Source organism: Diplotaxodon limnothrissa, linkage group LG5 (assembly GCF_057381915.1).
Source record: "Diplotaxodon limnothrissa isolate DT_005_m linkage group LG5, D_limnothrissa_male_GT1.1, whole genome shotgun sequence".
Classification (NCBI taxonomy): Eukaryota; Metazoa; Chordata; class Actinopteri; order Cichliformes; family Cichlidae; genus Diplotaxodon; species Diplotaxodon limnothrissa.
The window spans coordinates 34159336-34178852 of record NC_140600.1 but is presented as its reverse complement, the minus strand read 5'-3'; the positions used below and the strand labels follow the sequence as shown (position 1 = coordinate 34178852).

The following is a 19517-nucleotide window of genomic DNA, read 5'->3' as shown; positions in this document are numbered from 1 at the left end:
CACAGATATAGTGCCAAATCTAATAGTGCAGATAATCTGGATAAAAAATGAATTCACCTCATTGCTGATTTCTAGGCATAATGCTTTCAGAGCACATAACCAATAGACTGTCAAATATTGCCAAGGTGTCCAGTTCGACACTTGAAAATACTCAAAACAACTGGATTATCCCTTAAGCCAGTACCAGCTATTTGCCACTTGAGGCAGCAGAATAATTAGTAGTAAAAGGTAAGAGTGACTAAATATGTTAAAACCCCGAAGCAATCAGCAATCAACTGATTTGATTGCTGATTGCTGAAAAATAAGCAATTAATGCAGTGAACTATAAGGCAGAGAAGTATTTTCTATGCCTTCTGACCCTAAATGGCTTATTATCATTTGAGAAATTGGAGCTGAGTTCCAGGGTGGAGCATTCATGTCAGGTGCAAGAAGGTTGCCTTCATTCATTATTCATGTTTGATCAAAGAGAGTGATCAAGTACCACTGAGGAATGCAAAGTCATAATAGTAGGGTGAAATTGTGTTTTATGATGGATGGTACTTCAATACCATTGATACGTAGAGGTTAAACTGGGATGTTTTTCAGTCATTTATAAAGGAAAGTATAGAAGTGTAAACACAGCACTTCTCAATAAACTGCCATTAGCTAGTTTTTCATTATTAGAACCACAGTGGTGTGTGAAAACCACCGCTTTGACTTCTGCAGGCTGAAAGATTTATAGGCTAGCTTCTCTATTCTCCTGAAGCAGCAGCCCATGCAGCCACACCATGGCAACAATGGCCAACAGCTTTCCACTGGATAAGAAGATACCCAGTGTTTAGAGTTGAATACCTGTCCATCTGTCCCCACCAACATGGCCGCAAGCAGGGCTTTTCAGCACCTCTGTCACACACGCTGAGGTATCTAATTCCTACACATACGAATACACGGAGGCTGAACAAAGCAACCAGAGACCTCACGAGGATTAAAGACAAGAGTTTGGTACAGAAATATTTTATAAGCCAAACAGAAGTGGTATTCCAGGAGAGTGAATTAGAAGCAGAGGATTGCACCGTGCATATTGTGTGAGTTTTAGAGCTGTACTGTGGTGATAAGGCCTATGTTGGCTTCAGAGACAAGAACCTGCATTATGTGGAAGACAGGTGCTGAATGTTAATCACGTTTATTAGGGATAGAACAGTTTACTGCATTGCAATGTTTACACTGAAATGTGATGAAAAACAGAGCATGATCAGAGTGGATTTATTAAAAAAAAACATTCTAGAAGAATAAATCGCTAAGCAAAAAGTCGTATGGTACAGTTTTGTCTGTATTATTAAGTTAAGCTGTTTTAAAGTGTCCAAACGCAGTATCTGAGACTAGGTGAAATTATTTTATTAAGCTTCAGTTTTGATAATATTATTAGATATTGTGTCTTATTTTTACCAGGTTAACATTAAAAAACATCCCCTTTCCAACAAAAATGTTTTTTCTGCATTTAACTATATAAAAATAAAAAAATGAAAGAAATTCAGTCATTGGTGTCAATTATCTGAATTACTAAGCTATGACAAAATATAGTTAAATTACTAGTTCACTGCTCCCCATCACTGAACCCAAGTTATTAGAATATTGAATATGAATGCATGATATCTCAGGCCATGAAATCATTGTAACTTTGTCCCAGTGGTGTGCCAAACAGAATTTCCGTTGGATTGAGGCCTGGACTTTGACTGGGTTATTGCAACACTTTGATACTTTTCTCTTTCAGCCATTCTCTTGTTAATTTGCAGCTGTGCTTGAGATCATTGTTCAGTTGCATGACCCAGTTTTGGCTTTAGCTGTCAGACAAATTGCCTCACATTTGACTTAATACAGAGAAAGTCATGCTCTGTTCTATCATGTGGCTGCAAAATCATCACTCCTCCATCACCATGCTTGACAGATGGCAAGAGGTGTTGTACATTCCAGTCTTGCTGGCAATACGTCCAAACAACCCATACATGTTCAGTCCTTTTCTAAGTGTACTGTCATGAACTTTAGCCCTGAACATGATAATTGAGGCCTGTAAAGTCTGTGATGAAGCACTTGGGTTTTTATTGCAGTGTCTCTGAGCATTACACAGCTTGACCTTGGGGGAAATTTGCAAGGATGTCCTCTCCTGGAAACATTGTAAAGTTGTGTTAACACAGACCTGATCCAAAATGAGAAAGAGAGAGAGATGCTTTTGTAAGCACAGTAAGCAGCATTGTGTATTTGATTTGGCAGATTTTTTGCACAGGATACCCTTCCTGACGCAAATCACAAGGGCTTTTGTGTCACCATGTGGAACTGAACCAGGGTGCTCATTAGGCAAATGTGTAACCCACTACACTATGGGGTTCCTAGGCTGGGCAAATGACTAATAAAACAAAATTACTATTACTAGAGCAAAAAGGTTAGCACAGCTAAGAGTTAAAAGCAATTTTTAGTCATATAAAATCAAGATTAAATGATACGAAATGAACCTGTGTCTGTGTAGTGGCTCAACCCACACAGATAGACATGAAAATAAAACAAAAAATAAATAAATAAAATTTCAGTTTCATTTGTTTTATTTTCTTTTTCTCCCTTAAGTCTATCAACCCCAACTGACTTTCAAAAAAACCATTAAATGGACCAAAGTGAGGGCAAAAAGGTGAGCGCGCAGAGAAAAAACACTGGCATGTGACCAGTGAATCCTACGCACGGGTGTGAAATTTGATAGTGAGCCACACAAGAGCACCTGGCAGGCAGACAGACAGGTTCAGGACTTTACTAGCAATGAGAAAAACGATCCCAGTGCTGCATAAACACAGGTGTGCTTTCCTTTCAGGCTTGTTATACTGACGACGGGAGGACAGATGGACAAGACAAACGACTGAAAAGAAGAAGCTTCCACTAAGAACTCACAAAGAAGTTTTACAGTGACATCTACTGTCCCTGTGTGCAGTAATTTTGTTGCTATTGCTGATTACTACAGTGTTACATTCACTGATATCTCCCTACACACTGTGCATTTCCTGTGCAAAAAGCTTAATGAACGTTATCAACATGAGATAACGTTTACTGTGTTTATTTTTGCATGCTGCACAAGACTAAATGACTCGAATTTTGTTGTTGTTCAAAACATCTGTCTTGTATATTTAACTGTAACTGCCCTCCCTTCTGTCGAAACCTCACGCTTTGGAGAGATTTACAACTGCTCCTTAAGACTCTGCAAATGCCCGGTCAGATATTTAATCAAACTCTGTGCGTGACGGAGTGCAGACAAGCTTCTTTCACGGCTGGATGAAGAGGTAAATTAAATAGAGGCTTTACATTTCACTGAAAAAGTGCGTTACTATTACACAGTTATTAATATAAGAAGACTTTGTACTATTTTTGGAATGAAGTAGCACAAAAAACATAATTCTAAGATTATTTTGTAGCTTAGTTTCCTGGGTAACTTAGTAATTCTTGTTTTATAGCTTAGAAAAATGTATTAGGGCAACTATAGGGCGACATATTTGGACTGACACGTTTTTGCTTGTTGCCAATAGCAAATCTTTATTTTTGCATCAAATAAAATACATTTGAAAACTTTCCTAGCAACAATATTTGCTAGCTTGCATTTTTACAGTTTAGCAGTGAAGTTTTTTATTACTTTTTTTTTTTTTTTTTTTTTTTTGGCCTGTCCCGTTTGGCTCTTTTGCCATCAGAATTGTTGTCTAAAGGCAAAGAAAGATGCCCAACGGATTTACTTTACCAAACTGACCATCCCAGCCTTGCCGTAATGGTCCATTTGATTCACCTTTTATTGTTTATTTTATTTTCACTTACTGAATACGGGACAGACTTGACTGGGGGAAAGAAGGGGAGAAAGAAAGAGGGAAAGAGAAACAGCTGAGAAGAGGGACGGGGGAGAAGGGCAAAAGACAAAAACCAACAGAACGGGCAGAGAAAAAAAAATGCATATATCAATCACCTGGATCACCTGCTGAGAAAGAAAAAAGAAAGCAAGCAGAAGAGAACAAGAGTAATAGAATAAACAACATCACAATGATATATGGGAATATGACAGTAAATACTAAATGTTAAACATTATTGTGCAGCACATAAGATCAACAGAACACAGTGTGCTTTGAGGTAGGAGCCAAAAAGGGTGTAGTTTGTGGGTGTGATCACCCGTGTGTACACCTGTGAGCATGGACGCGCTTGTTTTTTGTTTTTTTAAAAGGTTCCTTCATGTAATAATCTGCTAGAGGGTGTGGGGGGGCCACAGCCCCGTCCTCCAGGGCGTGAAGCAGGTGTGGAGGAGATCAAAACTCCAGACATCCAGAGGCCCCCAGAACACAAGAGACCAAGGAAGACCAACAGAGGGGCAGCTGCGCCACTGTCCCGGAAAGAGCTGAGGAGAGTCCCAGATGAGGGCTCACTCAGCAGCCGCGGAGCAGAAGCCAGGGGGAGTTGCAGTGACGCGCCCGTGAGCTCCGCCGGCAGCCAGCTGCGCCTGAGTGACCGAGCCCCAGGCCGAGAGGCCGGGGGCACCCCACCTCCGAAGTGGCCCGAGCGAGCCCCAGGCTCCAGGCCCCGATAAGCGGCCGCCAAGGAGTGAGCCGGTGTGTACCTGGACGCCCATCCCCGGACACAAAGAACCACCAACGCACCGATGTCTGAGGGGGTCCGCCACTGGCAGGGGAAGTGGTGGTAGGGGGAGATAGGCCTCCAAACCTTGGAGGGCCTGAGATGTCCCCAGAGAGGTGGCGCCTGACACCCAACCTGACATATAGACACAGACATACAGGCACACACAGATACAAACATCCATTCCCACCCTCATGCTCTCATATGCACTTACTCCACACTCAACCAACGTGGAGACAGACATAAAGAGACGTTGTACACACGATCACACTCCCCAAGCGTACTCTACAAACCGGGTCTAGGTGCCCCCGCCCCTGGAGGGGGGAACTGCACCCAGACCCAGGTGGTGTTTCCCTTTTCCCTGCGGTGGGGGGAGGCAGACCGCCCCGACTCCGCAGCAGCAGGAAGGCTCCACACTCCAGACCGCAGTCGGACGGCCAACTCCTCCTCCTAGTCCTAGCCCCCCTGCTCCAGCAGGTCGCAGAGAACGGGGGTGAGAGAAGACTCCGAACCTCCCTCCACCCGCTCATTGTAATGTTGATGCATGTGTGTTCTAAGGTGCATTTAAAACCCAGGAGGGCTTGGAGCTACCTGCCAGAGAGCAGCAGGTAAGCGCATGGTCCCTCCTGCTAGCCCTCAATGTCTACGTGTATTTAAAATTGAGAGGTGGGCAACGATGCCAGGGGTGGGGTGTACACCCTGATGGTACTTTGGACTCCGTGTATCGTGCCCACCCCCAAGATCCTATATGTATGTGTAATGAGAGTGTGAGTAATGTGAATGTCTAAGTTGTGGGATAAAATTGAGGCAGAGGCAGCCAGAAGGGGGCAGAGGGGGGGGGGGGGGGGGGGTAGCCTCCTCTGCACCCTGGTGACATACCCCTACTCCAAGGCCCTGCATGTGTGGGTGGTTGTGGTGGAGCGGGAAGAGGGAGGCAGCTGGAGATGGGGAGGGAAGGAAGGGAGGGGCAAGTGACCCCTCCCTGGGGCCAGCTCCCCCGCTGGCCCCACTATAGGGCGACATATTTGGACTGACACGTTTTTGCTTGTTGCCAATAGCAAATCTTTATTTTTGCGTCAAATAAAATACATTTGAAAACTTTCCTAGCAACAATATTTGCTAGCTTGCATTTTTACAGTTTAGCAGTGAAGTTTTTTATTACTAAGAATAATACTGAACAGTATTACAGTTACACAGATGAGAGTCTTGATTGTGAAATATTTCACTAGTGAATATAAAAATACTTGTTTTTGTATCACAAAAATATTTAAATGCTAAAAAATCTCAGCTAGGATTCTCTCTCGTGAATCTCACTCATCAATCTCATCATTCTAATGTTTTGCACACATCAACAGGCCATATGGGAACATGAGGAGGAGGCTTGGTGTAACTCAGGAGGCTTTGGATGAGCAAACAGCGCCTGCAGCTATGGAACCTCCCTGTCCAACAGTGAGCAATGCTGATATCAAAACAGTGGGTGGTGTGTGGCATTCATCATTGCTGTATGATTTCAGAACAATTCTTCCCACAGTGTGTTATGTTGCTTTGAAGGAATTTCTTGTTTGTTTTGAAATGATAGTATGCATTAGTTATACAAAAAATTAAAAAAGATGGTTTTTGTACTTGAAAACAACAACAAAAAAAGGAATAGAGGAAAGATGCGTTGGTAAAGGAAAATTATATTTTAACCAGTGAGTTTAAGCCACCACAGAGGATTGTGGTGTTAATAGTCGTGGCTGCACCATGACTGGTTTGTTGTCAGTGTTAACCTCCTCCTGCTATGATGGGTCCAAAGAGTCAGTTAAGATTAGCACTTGTCGTTTGATTAGTGAGGCTGGCTGGAAACAATCCAGACATTTCAATTAAGTCTGTAGTATTTAGTCATCACAGTTTATCTGTGAGGGTGATTCTCCAGGCTGATCTTCTATATTACATAATCTCCTTAGTGGAGTCCTCAGTCCACAGAATGAACACTGGAGTCTCTCTATCATCCAATCCAGACCACATCCTTAGTCTACTGAAGGGAAGTGTGTACAGTGGAATAAAGACTTAATTACTAGCATGTTCGTCACCTAAAACCTCAGTTCAAGACCTGTATGTACAGTTATGTGAAAAAATAGGTTAAACAGTCATCTGACAACCAATTACTAAAGTGCATACAGACAAGGGAATATGTAGTAGATGACATCACAAAGAAAGCATCACAAAGAAAGTGGCTTATTTAATCATTTCATTCAATAAAAAACAACAGAGATTTATCATTCTTCTATTGGAAAAACTGAGGACCTTTGGCCTATTATAACCCCAGCATGAATCTGTTCTTGTTTTATTTACAAGATCTTCTTTATCAGTCTTTTACTGACTTGGTGCCCCATACTGCAAGGTACATTGCTTCATCTGCAACACTTCGAAAACTTGAAGCTACCTGATTCTTGAGGCTGTGAAGAAACCCCAAATGACAATATTTCCAGTTTAAGGCTTTACAGCTGGTATCCTTGGTCTGCACCAAACATATCTAATTTTATTGTGGCCAGAAATTCTTGTCTTCATTCATCTTTCTAGAGTAGCTATGTTAGAATTTGCGAATGTGTTTGTTGGCAAAAAGGCCTTGTGTTGAGGGATTTTGCTGACTGCCAAGCTTTCTTGTTGCTGGTGTGCCTCCCATGCAGGTCGAATTTGTGCAGGCTCTCTGATTGCAGTTTGACAGCAACAGTTTCAATCTTACCTACAGAGCCTGTGATTAATTAAATTTTGATCTTTTTGGAGTCTTTGCATCAAATGGCCCTCTGTTGATCTGAATGTGTGTGGGCGGCCAGTACTTCACAAATTGTCAGTGTTTTGAAATCTATGCTATTTGTAGATGATTAATAATCCTTTCCTATATTCACAAGAAAATGAATCTTGGAAAATTAGATTTTTAATCTTTTTTTCCATGGTTAAACAAAGATACAACATAGGGGGATACAGCAGTCATTTGATCTGCATCTTAAATCCTCCTGGATGAGCATGTCACTTTAGCTTCCCTAACATTATACTTTGACTTGTGTAAGGGTTTTATATATAGTACTCTGCAATGAAGACACCTCTACTGCAATATATAGGATTACTAGACCAGATGTCGTTACCTCACTATAAGATTACGAGGCTGGAATGTCTAATCCGTGCTACCTGACATGCACATTGAAATCCTGTCACCCTTAATGGGCAAGCCAATGCATTCTGAGCATATGGGCTTCTGAGATAGTATTACCTAGATCATGTGCACAAGATGAGTAGTTCCCAGCTTATGTTCATTGTCATTTCAAACAGTGTATTTAGTCTCTCAGCAGTGAGTAAATAGTGTAGCTGTTGAATGCAACTGAGAACATTCACTAGAAAACAGTAGTTAAATAAGCTAAAATCAATAATTTTTTTATTTACAGTGTTTCAAATTACAGTGAAAAGCACATTTCGTTCACCATAGAACAGCAGATTATCAACTGAATCTGTGGTCCTGCTCAGCATTAATTAATTTTCAGCTCGTTGTTTAGCTTCTGCCCCCACAACTTTACTTTGTTTGTTACTCCCCTTGTGGTGTTGTTTTAAGGCTGCTGCAGGCAAGGAGAAACATTTCCAAACAGCAAGCAGTTGAGGAGTAGTCGTTGAAGATAGTGGAGCAACTGCCAAAAGAGAAAGACTGAGAGATTCTTCTGGGCCCTGTTTCAGGAAGCCGGTTTAGAAAACTCAGAGTTAAAAATGATACGCAGGGTTGAGTAACCCCGAACTGTCCAACTCGGAATATTCGGTTTCAGAAAGGCTGATAACAATTAGTTCAATCAACGCGGAGTTGCTTTAACCCCAAGTGAAGCGCGCGGACGAGGATACATAAAGCCCTGATAAGCGGAGCACAGATTAAGCGAGTCACCATGGAGACGGAGGGAAAGAAGGCGCGGTCAATGTATTTCACAGCGCTTGAGGCCGAAATTCTGATGGCAGCATATGCCGATAACATGCAAATTTCTCAGAAAAAAAGTAACACAGCCTCAGCTGCAAAACAAAGGGAGCATGCATGGCAAAACATAGCCGACAGAGTCAATGCGTGAGTGTTAATATAAACATTGATCTAGGGATTTCCACCCATTTAACACGTTATTTTATCATATGTTATTTTATTTGTTATTTTATACATTTTGTGATGTGATGTGAGCGCAGGTGCAACCCAACAGGCCCCAAACGTTCCTGGCAGCAAGTAAAAATGAAATATAAAAATATAGTCCAAACAGGTAAGGTGTAATTGTATTATGAGCCATAGTGCTTGGTCTGTTTGTCCGATGTAAATCAATTGCAGTTAGAGGCTACATTAATTTTCTTTCTGTAAGCACTTATTGAAATTATCTGAGCACATTACAAGTACATATTTGCTTACTCTGTATGCTCAAATGTGGCCCGTTATAGCCAACAGAAAAAAAGCGGAGGCCCGAAAAACAGGTGGGGGTCCTCCACCACCACCACTCACAGAGGCTGAGGAGTTGGCCCTCAGCCAAAACAGTGGGCGCCCTGTGGCCGAAGGCATCTCTGCGGGGACATCCTCTGAGTCAATAACCCCGCAAGACACAAGTGCCTACATAGGGGGTAAATTCAAAATAATACATGATGTGCATACATCCTTTCTTCACAGTCACCTTTGCAGTGCTACTCATTCATTTGATAAACTCTTTACCATAATGGATTATTTTGTAGTGAAGTTATTTTCCTACTGATTTTGCCTTCCCTCAGTCTTGGTTGTCTTTGAGAGCATAATGACAATGAAGTGTAAGGTGATTGGTATGTTTGTTAATTGCCATTTGGTCCCTTGTAAGTTTAAGTGACCTGTATAAACCTCATATTCTATCAGTTGATGGTGGTGGTGTACTGCATCTGGTGCAGCCTCCTGTTGAGCCAGACCAACATGCAGTTGTGAGTAATACTCCACAGATTATATGAGTTTACAGTAGAACAGCAATGTTGTTAACTTCTTTACTACAGGGAAATAATGAAGAAACATTGACAGCTGTTACAGAGGAGGAAGCAACAGAGACACTTTATGAGGTTTACATCTTTTAATACTTTGTGTACAGGAAATACAGGCGACCAATAAAGCCAGTTGAACAAAAAATCTGTTTATTCTTCTTTCAACATGTTGAGGTGATGGGTCAAAAGAAATGATTGTGACATATGGTGTCTCTGACTGCGCTTCCATCTTGTATGTCCGTGGGAGGGTCAGGATGTTCATGGTTTGGATCACTGCTGATGTTTGGTTCAGAAGGACAGTGTTCTCCTCTAATTGTGGCAATGTTGTGAAGAATCACACATGCCACAATAATGTCACATGCCCTTTCTGGGGTGACCCTGAGTCTTTGCAGGCACTGGAACCGGGCCTTAAGCATTCCGATAGTCATTTCAATTCTGGCTCTTGTCCTGCAATTAGCCAGATTATATCGCTGCTGTGGGCCCGGTTCAGGGTCAGGGTAAGGGGTAAGCAAATAGGGTAAACATGGATACCCCCTATCACCAAGCAAGTAGCCAGTGAACTCTCCTAAGACAGAAGGATACACTTCAGTTCAAATGTCCCTGAAGCAATTGGTCTTTATATATTTTAAAGTATTCTCAACTCACCATGTCCAAATTTTGTGCTCAGTGTACATTCACGGAATATTTGTGAGTCATGGACAGAGCCTGGCCACTTGGCTTCCACATTTGTGATAATGTTGGCAGCATCACATATGATCTTCACAGTGCAGAGAACACAAATTAGCATCCATTACTATAATGAAATAATTTGTTAGTTTGAAATGCTACAGGGAACTATGTACCTGCACATTAATGCTGTGGAAAGACTTCCTGTTCACATAGTCTCCTTCATTTACTGAAGGAGCAATGATTGGAATGTGAGTGCCATCTGTACAGCCAATCACGCCTGGGAACCGTGAAAATAAATGTAAAATTTAAGTAGTAGTCCAAGTAGCACCACATCATAAATTAAGTTTTGGTCATCCTGATACCTGCAATTTTGTGGCATCCCTCTTTGATAAATCTTGTGGGTCTATGACACAAACGAGTACAGGAGACGTTTCAGTGCAACTGTAACATTCCTGACTGCCCGACAGACGGTAGCCTTGGAAACGTGCTCAGCGTCACCAATATTATACAGAAAGCTCCCGTTTGCAAAAAACCGAAGTGCAATACAAATAATATGTACAGAACTGAGAGGATGTCCACGATGTGTCACATGCGTAATATATGGCCTGAGGATGTTATCCAAATAACTTATAGATTGTGCTGAGAAACGGTAACGTTCACACAGAAAATCATCAGGAAATGATAAAATGTCCAAACGCGCTCTGATCACTCTCTCCCGGCGGAGAGCTCTGCGGAGAATTTGGGCTTCACGATCTACTGGCTCTTCAAGGAAGGGGCACGCCATGTCTGACACTTCCTACTGTCAGGTTTCCGACAAAGGGGCGGAGACAGTCAGGGTTAGTTGTAGTAAACCTGCTAGGGGGCAGGTTAGCTTCACGGAGTGTGTCGTCATAGTGACTCACTGAGGCTTCATCTGAACTCGCTTTGTGAAACCGAAAACCCAGAGTTTTCGTTAACTCAGGGTATACTTACTCAGTTTTTCCACTAAACCGGCTTCCTGAAACAGGGCCCTGGTGGCAGGTTATGGGTGTTAGAGCAATTAATGTTATCAGCAAATGCTATAAAGTTTTGCTAGCAAGCTGTCATAAGTAGGGGAATTTGCTGTAGAGATGAAAACTATTTTATGTATAACGCTGTAAAGATGTTTGCTGTTGAGCATTTGGGGGGGGGGGGGGGGGGGGGGGGAGTCAGTGGTTTCAAGTTAAAGCAAGTATACATTTCAAAAACATTGAACCTGCCAGAACATAATGTTTATTTGACAGCTTTATAAGTTCATGCATTATTATTTTAAACCCTTGGGGCATCCTGGTGGATGGAGGATTTAAGACACTGACCATGCAGTCTGTCAGTGTTCAGCTATACTTCCTTTCTGGCATTTTGCCTTTTAAATATCTGCTGTCCCTGTTGAACAAAAGAGTTGAGAAATTACACTTATAATATACACTCAACAAAAATATAAACGCAACACCTTTGTTACTGCTCCCATTCCCCATGGGATGGACGTAGAGACCTAAAATTCATTCTAGATACACAATATAACCATCCCTCCCAAACAGTGGTCACAAATCAGTCCAAATGTGTGGTAGTGGGCACATCTGCTATATTGAGATAATCCATCCCACCTCACAGGTGTGCCACATCAGGATGCTGATCTGACATCATGAGTAGTGCACAGGTGTACCTCAGACTGCCCACAACAAAAGCCCACCCTGGAATGTGCAGTTTTTTGCGCTATTGGGGGTCTGGGGACCCAGAACCGGTCAGTATCTGGTGTGACCACCATTTGCCTCATGCAGTGCAACACATCGTCGCATGGAGTCTATCAGATTGTCAATTGTGGCCTGTGGAATGTTGGTCCACTCCACTTCAATGGCTGTGCGAGGTTGTTGGATATTCGTGGGAACTGGTACACGCTGTCGTATACGCCGGTCAAGCACATCCCGAACATGCTCAATGGGTGACATGTCCGGTGAGTATGCTGGCCATGCAAGAACTGGGACATTCTCAGCTGCCATCTGCCCTGAACAATGTGAACCATGATTCATCCGTGAAGCGCACACCTCTCCAACGTGCCAGACGCCATCGAATGTGAGCATTTGCCCACACAAGTCTGTTACGGCGACGAGCTGGAGTCAGGTCAAGACCCCGATGAGGACGACGGGCATGCAGTTGAGCGTCCCTGAGACGGTTTCTGACAGTTTGTGCAGAAATTGTTTGGTTGTGCAAACCAATTGTTCCAGCAGCTGTCTGGGTGGCTGGTCTCAGACGATCTTGGAGGTGAACCTGCTGGATGTGGAGGTCCTGGGCTGGTGTGGTTACACGAGGTCTGCGGTTGTGAGGCCGGTTGGATGTGCTGCCATATTCTCTGAAACGCCTGTGGAGACGGCTTATGGTTGAGAAATGAACATTCAATGCACGGGCGACAGATCTGGTTGACATTCCTGCTGTCAGCATGCCAATTGCACGCTCCCTCATTGCTTGTGGCATCTGTGGCATTTTGCTGTGAGACAAAACTGCACATTCCAGGGTGGCCTTTTGTTGTGGGCAGTCTGAGGTACACCTGTGCACTACTCATGATGTCAGATCAGCATCCTGATGTGGCACACCTGTGAGGTGGGATGGATTATCTCAATAAAGCAGATGTGCCCACTACCACACATTTGGACTGATTTGTGACCACTGTTTGGGAGGGATGGTTATATTGTGTATCTGGAATGAATTTTAGGTCTCTACGTCCATCCCATGGGGAATGGGAGCAGTAACAAAGGTGTTGCGTTTATATTTTTGTTGAGTGTATTTAAACTACCCAATAAATTATAATATAGTTTGGACACAAAATTCTATTAGTCAGAAGGTAAATTTACCTGTGAGATTTCACAAATAGTCATGTGGGGAAAAAATGTGTTTTCCCAGGATTCTTTGCGGTCTGTTAGAAACAAAACAGCCCATGATTCAACAGCAGCTTCTATATAATATTAATTTAATTCAGTAATGTTTATGGGCATTTGTTTATTCACAGCTTTCTTAAGGTCACATCACAACATTTCCATCAGGTTGAGATCTGGACTTTACCTGGACAACTACAATACCTTGACTCTCCTTATTCAGGCATTCTGTTGTAGACTTGGGATCATTGTCATGTTGCATGACCCAGATTGGGCCAAACTTTAGCTGTCGGACAGATGGTCTCACATCGACTCTAGAATACTTTGGCATACGGAGGAGTTGCCCAGCTGATGCTGATAGATACCAAATCACACTTAACAAACATTTAACTGAGGCCAATAAAGTATGAGATGAAGCACTAGGGTTTTGTGCAGCTTCTTTCAGCATTCCACAGTCTGACCAAATTTCCGAGGAAGATTTTGGAAAGTGTCTTGAATATTTTACGCACGTGAATAAACTTTCTCACTGTAAAATAATGGACTGCAAATGCTTGAAAATGGCCTTAAACTGCTTCACAAACTGGTGTGCAGCAACAGTTGCTAAGATCACTGTTAATGTCTTTTCTTCTTTGCAATGTGTTAACACACAGCTGAATGCTCTAGACAGCAAACTGCCAAATTGTCTGCTTTTATAGAGGGGCTCACATTTGCTGATAATCAGTTAATCAACTATATTAATCAACTACACGGCCTCTTAATCTCTATGGAAGTATAACTATCTTTTTGGCATGTAGTCACTGTAGTCACATACATATTTGCTCTGCAAAAGTATACTTTTTGCAGAGCAAAAGAGAGATGAATCAAGCATTCTAATAATGTATTTCCTAGTGCTAGTTAAAGTAAATACTACTCTTCATTAGATCAAAAAGTAAATGCTGGATTTTTACCTATGTCAGTGTTTTCGGGGTGTGACATTGCTACGGTTACTAAAGAAACTTGATACTTCTTTCAAATATTGCAAATTTTAAGCTTTCATAAGCTGTTGTTACTATTTCTAGCAGGTGTCCATGGCTCAAAGTCAGGCTCCATAAAGGTGTGCAGGAGGTGATTTGTACCCATGCAGCGTCAGTATGGTTCACACAAGCCTTCACGTTGGAGAAAATGCTTTGTCAACACACTGTGTTTATCAGTAAGGTGACAGTGTCATCGGGGAGAGGGCTGAATATTGGGAGGGAGGAGCTATGGATGATGGATTGAGGGCTGCATGAAAGGGCAGAGGGAGGGACGTTATCCCTCTGGTACCTTGTCGGTACTCGTGAGACAAGTAACACTGCAGCAGCTGCAGTCCACGTCATCCTGGAGCTCATATCTCAGGCATTTACCGCCCCTTTCCTCATTTCAGTGACAAATCGTTTTGCAGAGGAATACATCGATTATTTACCCTCTCAGCCTGACTCATGTAGTATATGAACACCCCTCGCTGTCCATCTTCCTGTCCTTCTTTGCCTGCCACAAATTCTATTATGAAGTGTTTAAATGACAGGTCATGCTTCGACTGACTGCACTCTCAATGACATGTCCAGGATATAACAGGATCACACAAGAAAAAGATCCCTACATATTGAGAATGTTGACCTAGCTGGGTGATGTTTGCACATGCAAGTCTCTGTGTGGCCATGCTCTATGTGCATGAATTTCCCCTAAGTTAATATTTATGAATGTACATGAGCATGATGTTCATGTGAGAACACATAATGACATGTCAAGAGGTGAGTGTTGATGATCAATGGGAAAGCACAGACTGTAAAGTCTTAATAGTTTTCTGTGACCTTGAAGCCATGTGAAGTAGTCCTGCTCAGTATTACAGGGGCTCAGGAGACAGCCGATTCCTGGCTGCAGCAGAGCAAAAGTGAGATGAAGGAAGGATTTCTGGTTTCCATCAACTGGTTTTATATCCAGTAACATATTAATCAAACTGTGCTGCCAAATAGGATGACATTCTGAGAAAGTGCAAGGTTATGTTCAATTAAACTATACTAACTAGTATAGCATCTCTGTAATTAAAGTATTTCAATTTGAATTGGACTTTAGCTGCTTTATTAATCTGACAAAATCTCAGTTGCAGAAGGTGCAGAGGTATTTAAGTCTTCACACCTCAAGGGGAGAGCACAATCAGAATATACTAAACCCCTGTGAAAAGTTCAACCATTTATCAATAGAATTCACTAAAATATGTGTTGTAATTCATATTTTTCACACACTAGAATTAGCACGTTATAGATTTGCATCACATGTTTGCAGAGCCATTGTAAAAAGCAGATTTCTGTTAAGATTTAGAAAACAGTTGTGACAGTTTTGTCAATGGCAGGTGAAGTAACAGTTCACATCTGTGTACATGTGTAAATAAAAGGGAGGTGAAGCCCCTAGGATGATGTGTTCTTCTGCTTAGGGTAATGAGGGTAATGGCAAGTATTGTAACAGGGAAAAAATATGGTTAAATCCCAAGGTGAGGGTGGGTTGGATGATCCTGTATGTGGGTGCTTACTCTGCAGGAAAGGTGGAAAAGAGGGGGTCCCACACTCCCTTTGCCTCATCAAACAGCGATTGGCTCCTGCGGAGTAAATCTCCTATCACAGAGCTTACCTATCTCCAGTGGTGGAGGAGGGAGGAGGGAGAACAAAGCCAGGTGACCCCCACATTTAAAGTACAGTGAGTTCGCTTTACGTGTGTTTTAGTTTGTCTGTGTTTGCGTGTGTGCGACTGTGTACGTTTGTGAGTATGTGTGGGTACCTCTGGCATCTCTGGTTTCGTATTCGGTGTTAAATTACCCAGTGGGAGCTTTAATAGAGCTTGAGACACTCTTGATTGTGAGTCTGGATAAGGGAGAGTGAAGGGAGTGAAGGGGAGCAGAGCGGAGCTGCCAGGCAGGATTAGAGAGGACACAATAACTTCTGCAGAGCGGGGACATGGGTGAGTGGTACAGGCATCTGCACACAGCTGGATTTAAACTTTTAACTTTTTAATTGAAAATTTGGACGTGATTTGGGAGCGCTTTGATGTTCAGACCTTGTTAAGGTAATATCATTTGTTGTGTCTTTCAGTATCATCTTGGTGTGAGATAATGCTGAGTTAACTCAATTTTAAGGTTTCTGCAGCAAAAAAAATCATTATAATAATTGATTCAAATGTCTGAGATCCAAGAACTCTGTCCAAAATGCACTTTTTTGTCCATTTTTTTTATTGGGCTCAGTAACTCCTTTCCAAACATATATCAATATACCATTTCAGTTGTTTGCATAACCTCTATATAATATTCTTACATAAGAACAGACTGTTACATTATCTGCTACATTGCAAGTGGAAACTGAGTCCCAAGTCTGTCAGGGCCCTTGGTGTCTAGTGGACACAGAGGTTGCAGCCTTCGAGCGTGTGTCAGGATTTGGTTACCTGTCCGAACCAGACAAACGGAATGATAAACAGCCTCTTAGAGATAAGGTAAATGTGATGCTGATAGACTATCCTGAGGCTGAACAGCGTCTGGATGGATTAAACAAGTCACTAGTTAAGTACTTACAGACAAACATTTAGATACTGAGACAAAATAAATGTGCTTTGGTTTTGATGAATCTCTGTTTTCAGTCATAAATGAAAGTTCAGATGTTTTTCTATAATGAAACAGCTTTGCCATACATATCAGCAATAATACCATCCATACTCCATGTAAGCATTTTTAGGGCCGAATTTGCCGAGTTTGTGTTTTCATTCAGGCTATTGGAGAGAATTTTTTTTTTTGGGGGGGGGGGGGGGGGGGGGGGGATAACTGCACAAGCAAAGTATCAGATGGCTGGCACTCTGCTTATCTAAACAGGAGCTGACAGAGGTGTATTGCAGCATTTGTCCAATTTCACAACATTCCTTTTTCCCACCCCTATTTCACAGATTACACAGAGGTCTGAACCCAAAAAGTAGTGTACAGCTGCCTGAATGATAACCAGGAGGAGGGAGCCCCTGCCAGGATCTTCCGTGTGGCACTGGCTGTGGTGTCTCCTCTGTCTACAAAAAAACGTTGATAGACAGAGCTGTGGCTAGTGACAAGACAGGCAATGGAGGTGCCACTAGTTAATTTTGAGAACATGGATGATGTTGGCATCAACCTGGGAGACCCAAGTGATTCTGGGTACCCAACCTCACCTACATCAGAGGCCGCTGATCAGAACCTTTTAACCCAGCGTTTGACTTCTCCTCAACAGTCACCACACAGAAGACGACGCAGCCATCAGTCTGGTGCAGAGGGGCTCTCACCTTCCACTCCTCTTACACTGACCACCAAAGCCAACTCCAGCAGTGGCAGTTTGATCTCTAATCTAAAGCTCCTGATCAACAGTGAGTCTCCCACCAACAGTGTCTTCAGTAAGATGCCGAGGGATTATTACGAGAGTGAAGATTTGTTTGAAAAGCACTACATGGAAGAAAAAGATGAGAAAGTTGTCATCAATATTTCAGGACTGATGTTTGAGACCCAGCTCAGCACCCTGAATAAGTTTCCAGAGACACTGCTTGGAGACCCTATGAAGAGGATAAGCTATTTTGACCCAATGAGAAACGAGTACTTTTTTGACAGAAACCGTCCATCTTTTGATGGGATTCTCTACTACTATCAGTCAGGAGGGAGAATCCGCAGACCAGCCAATGTACCTTTAGATGTATTTGCAAATGAAATTGTTTTCTATGAATTGGGTCATGAAGCAATGGAGCAGTTCCGTGAAGATGAAGGGTTTATCAAAGAGCCAGAAGTTCTTTTGCCCACCAATGAACTCCAGCGACAGTTTTGGCTACTGTTTGAATACCCAGAGAGCTCCAGTGCGGCCAAATCTGTTGCTCTGGTTTCTGTCCTTGTTATTGTCATCTCTATCTTCATATTCTGCCTAGAGACTCTGCCAGAGTTCAGGGAGGACAATGACTTTATTCCGGGTGTAACCCAATTTATCAATGGCACCCGAGAAGATGCTAACCTTCATCAGACCACTAAAAACCTGCTAGCATATTTCACTGATCCCTTTTTCATAGTGGAGACTATTTGCATAATTTGGTTTTGCTTTGAACTCGGTGTCCGCTTCGTAGTGTGCCCAAGCAAAAGTGATTTCTTCAATAACATCATGAATATCATCGACATCGTCTCTATTATTCCTTACTTTGTAACCCTGGGAACAGAGCTGGCTACAACACCTGATGACGATATGAACTCTAGTCAGAACATGTCTTTAGCAATCTTAAGAATCATCCGACTAGTGAGAGTCTTCAGAATTTTTAAGCTCTCCCGACACTCAAAGGGACTTCAGATTTTGGGGCAGACCCTGAAAGCCAGCATGAGGGAACTGGGCCTGCTAATCTTCTTCCTATTTATAGGAGTCATCCTATTCTCAAGTGCCATCTACTTTGCAGAAGTGGATGAGCCCCAGACACAATTTGTTAGCATCCCTGATGGCTTCTGGTGGGCTGTGGTGACGATGACCACTGTGGGTTACGGCGACATGTGCCCCATCACCATGGGAGGCAAAATGGTCGGCACTCTCTGTGCCATTGCTGGTGTCCTGACCATTGCCCTACCCGTCCCTGTCATCGTGTCCAACTTCAACTATTTTTACCACCGTGAGACTGAGCAGGAGGAGAAACAGGTGATGGATGCAGCAGCAGAGGCTGCCCAGAAAATGTCAGCTGCAAATAAGTGTGGAAGCACACTTTCACTAAACAAAAGTAACAGCACCTGGCAGAATGAAAAGAATGGCATGCACTGATAAAGAAACTCAAGTATTTATTTATATAAAGGGCATGAAAAACAAATGGACAAAACAAACATATCCATTAATAAGATACACTGGCTAATCAGTTTATCTTTCTCTCTATTTTATACAACAAACATGGCAGCATTTGTGCAGATAAATTACAGTATTAATAAGAACCGTGTGGTCCTGTGGCAACCAGGATAGGCTCCAGCCACCCTGCAACTCTGACTTAGATAAAGGGTTATGGATAAATCTATGGATGTATGTTTGACGATACAGTTTTCACAGAAGTTGTCTGCCTGCATGTGAATGTGTCAAAGTGCAATTACTACAACTACTGTCAGTTACCTTTATGAGAATGACTGAAAGGTATAACATATTATCTTTCATTCAGTGCACTTTGAAGAAAAATGTCATAGCAATTATGTACTTGAGGCAAATACTTAATCTTGGAAAATGTTATTGTTAGAGTAAATACTGTAACGACGGGACAGGCAGTTGTATAATGTCCCTCTGGGCTGTATTAGCAGACTAAGTGACGGAAGAAAACAAATCAAAAATTATTTTG

At 42.4% G+C, this 19517-nt stretch overlaps 1 protein-coding gene across 1 annotated transcript; it reads left to right on the top strand.

Moving 5' to 3' along the window:
* The first annotated feature begins 17269 nt into the window (after window positions 1-17269).
* Window positions 17270-18961, top strand: LOC146632706 (potassium voltage-gated channel subfamily A member 10). Its single transcript, XM_085354613.1, has one exon. It carries the CDS (start codon window positions 17270-17272, stop codon window positions 18959-18961), a length of 1692 nt encoding a protein of 563 aa, XP_085210739.1.
* The last annotated feature ends 556 nt before the right edge of the window (window positions 18962-19517 follow it).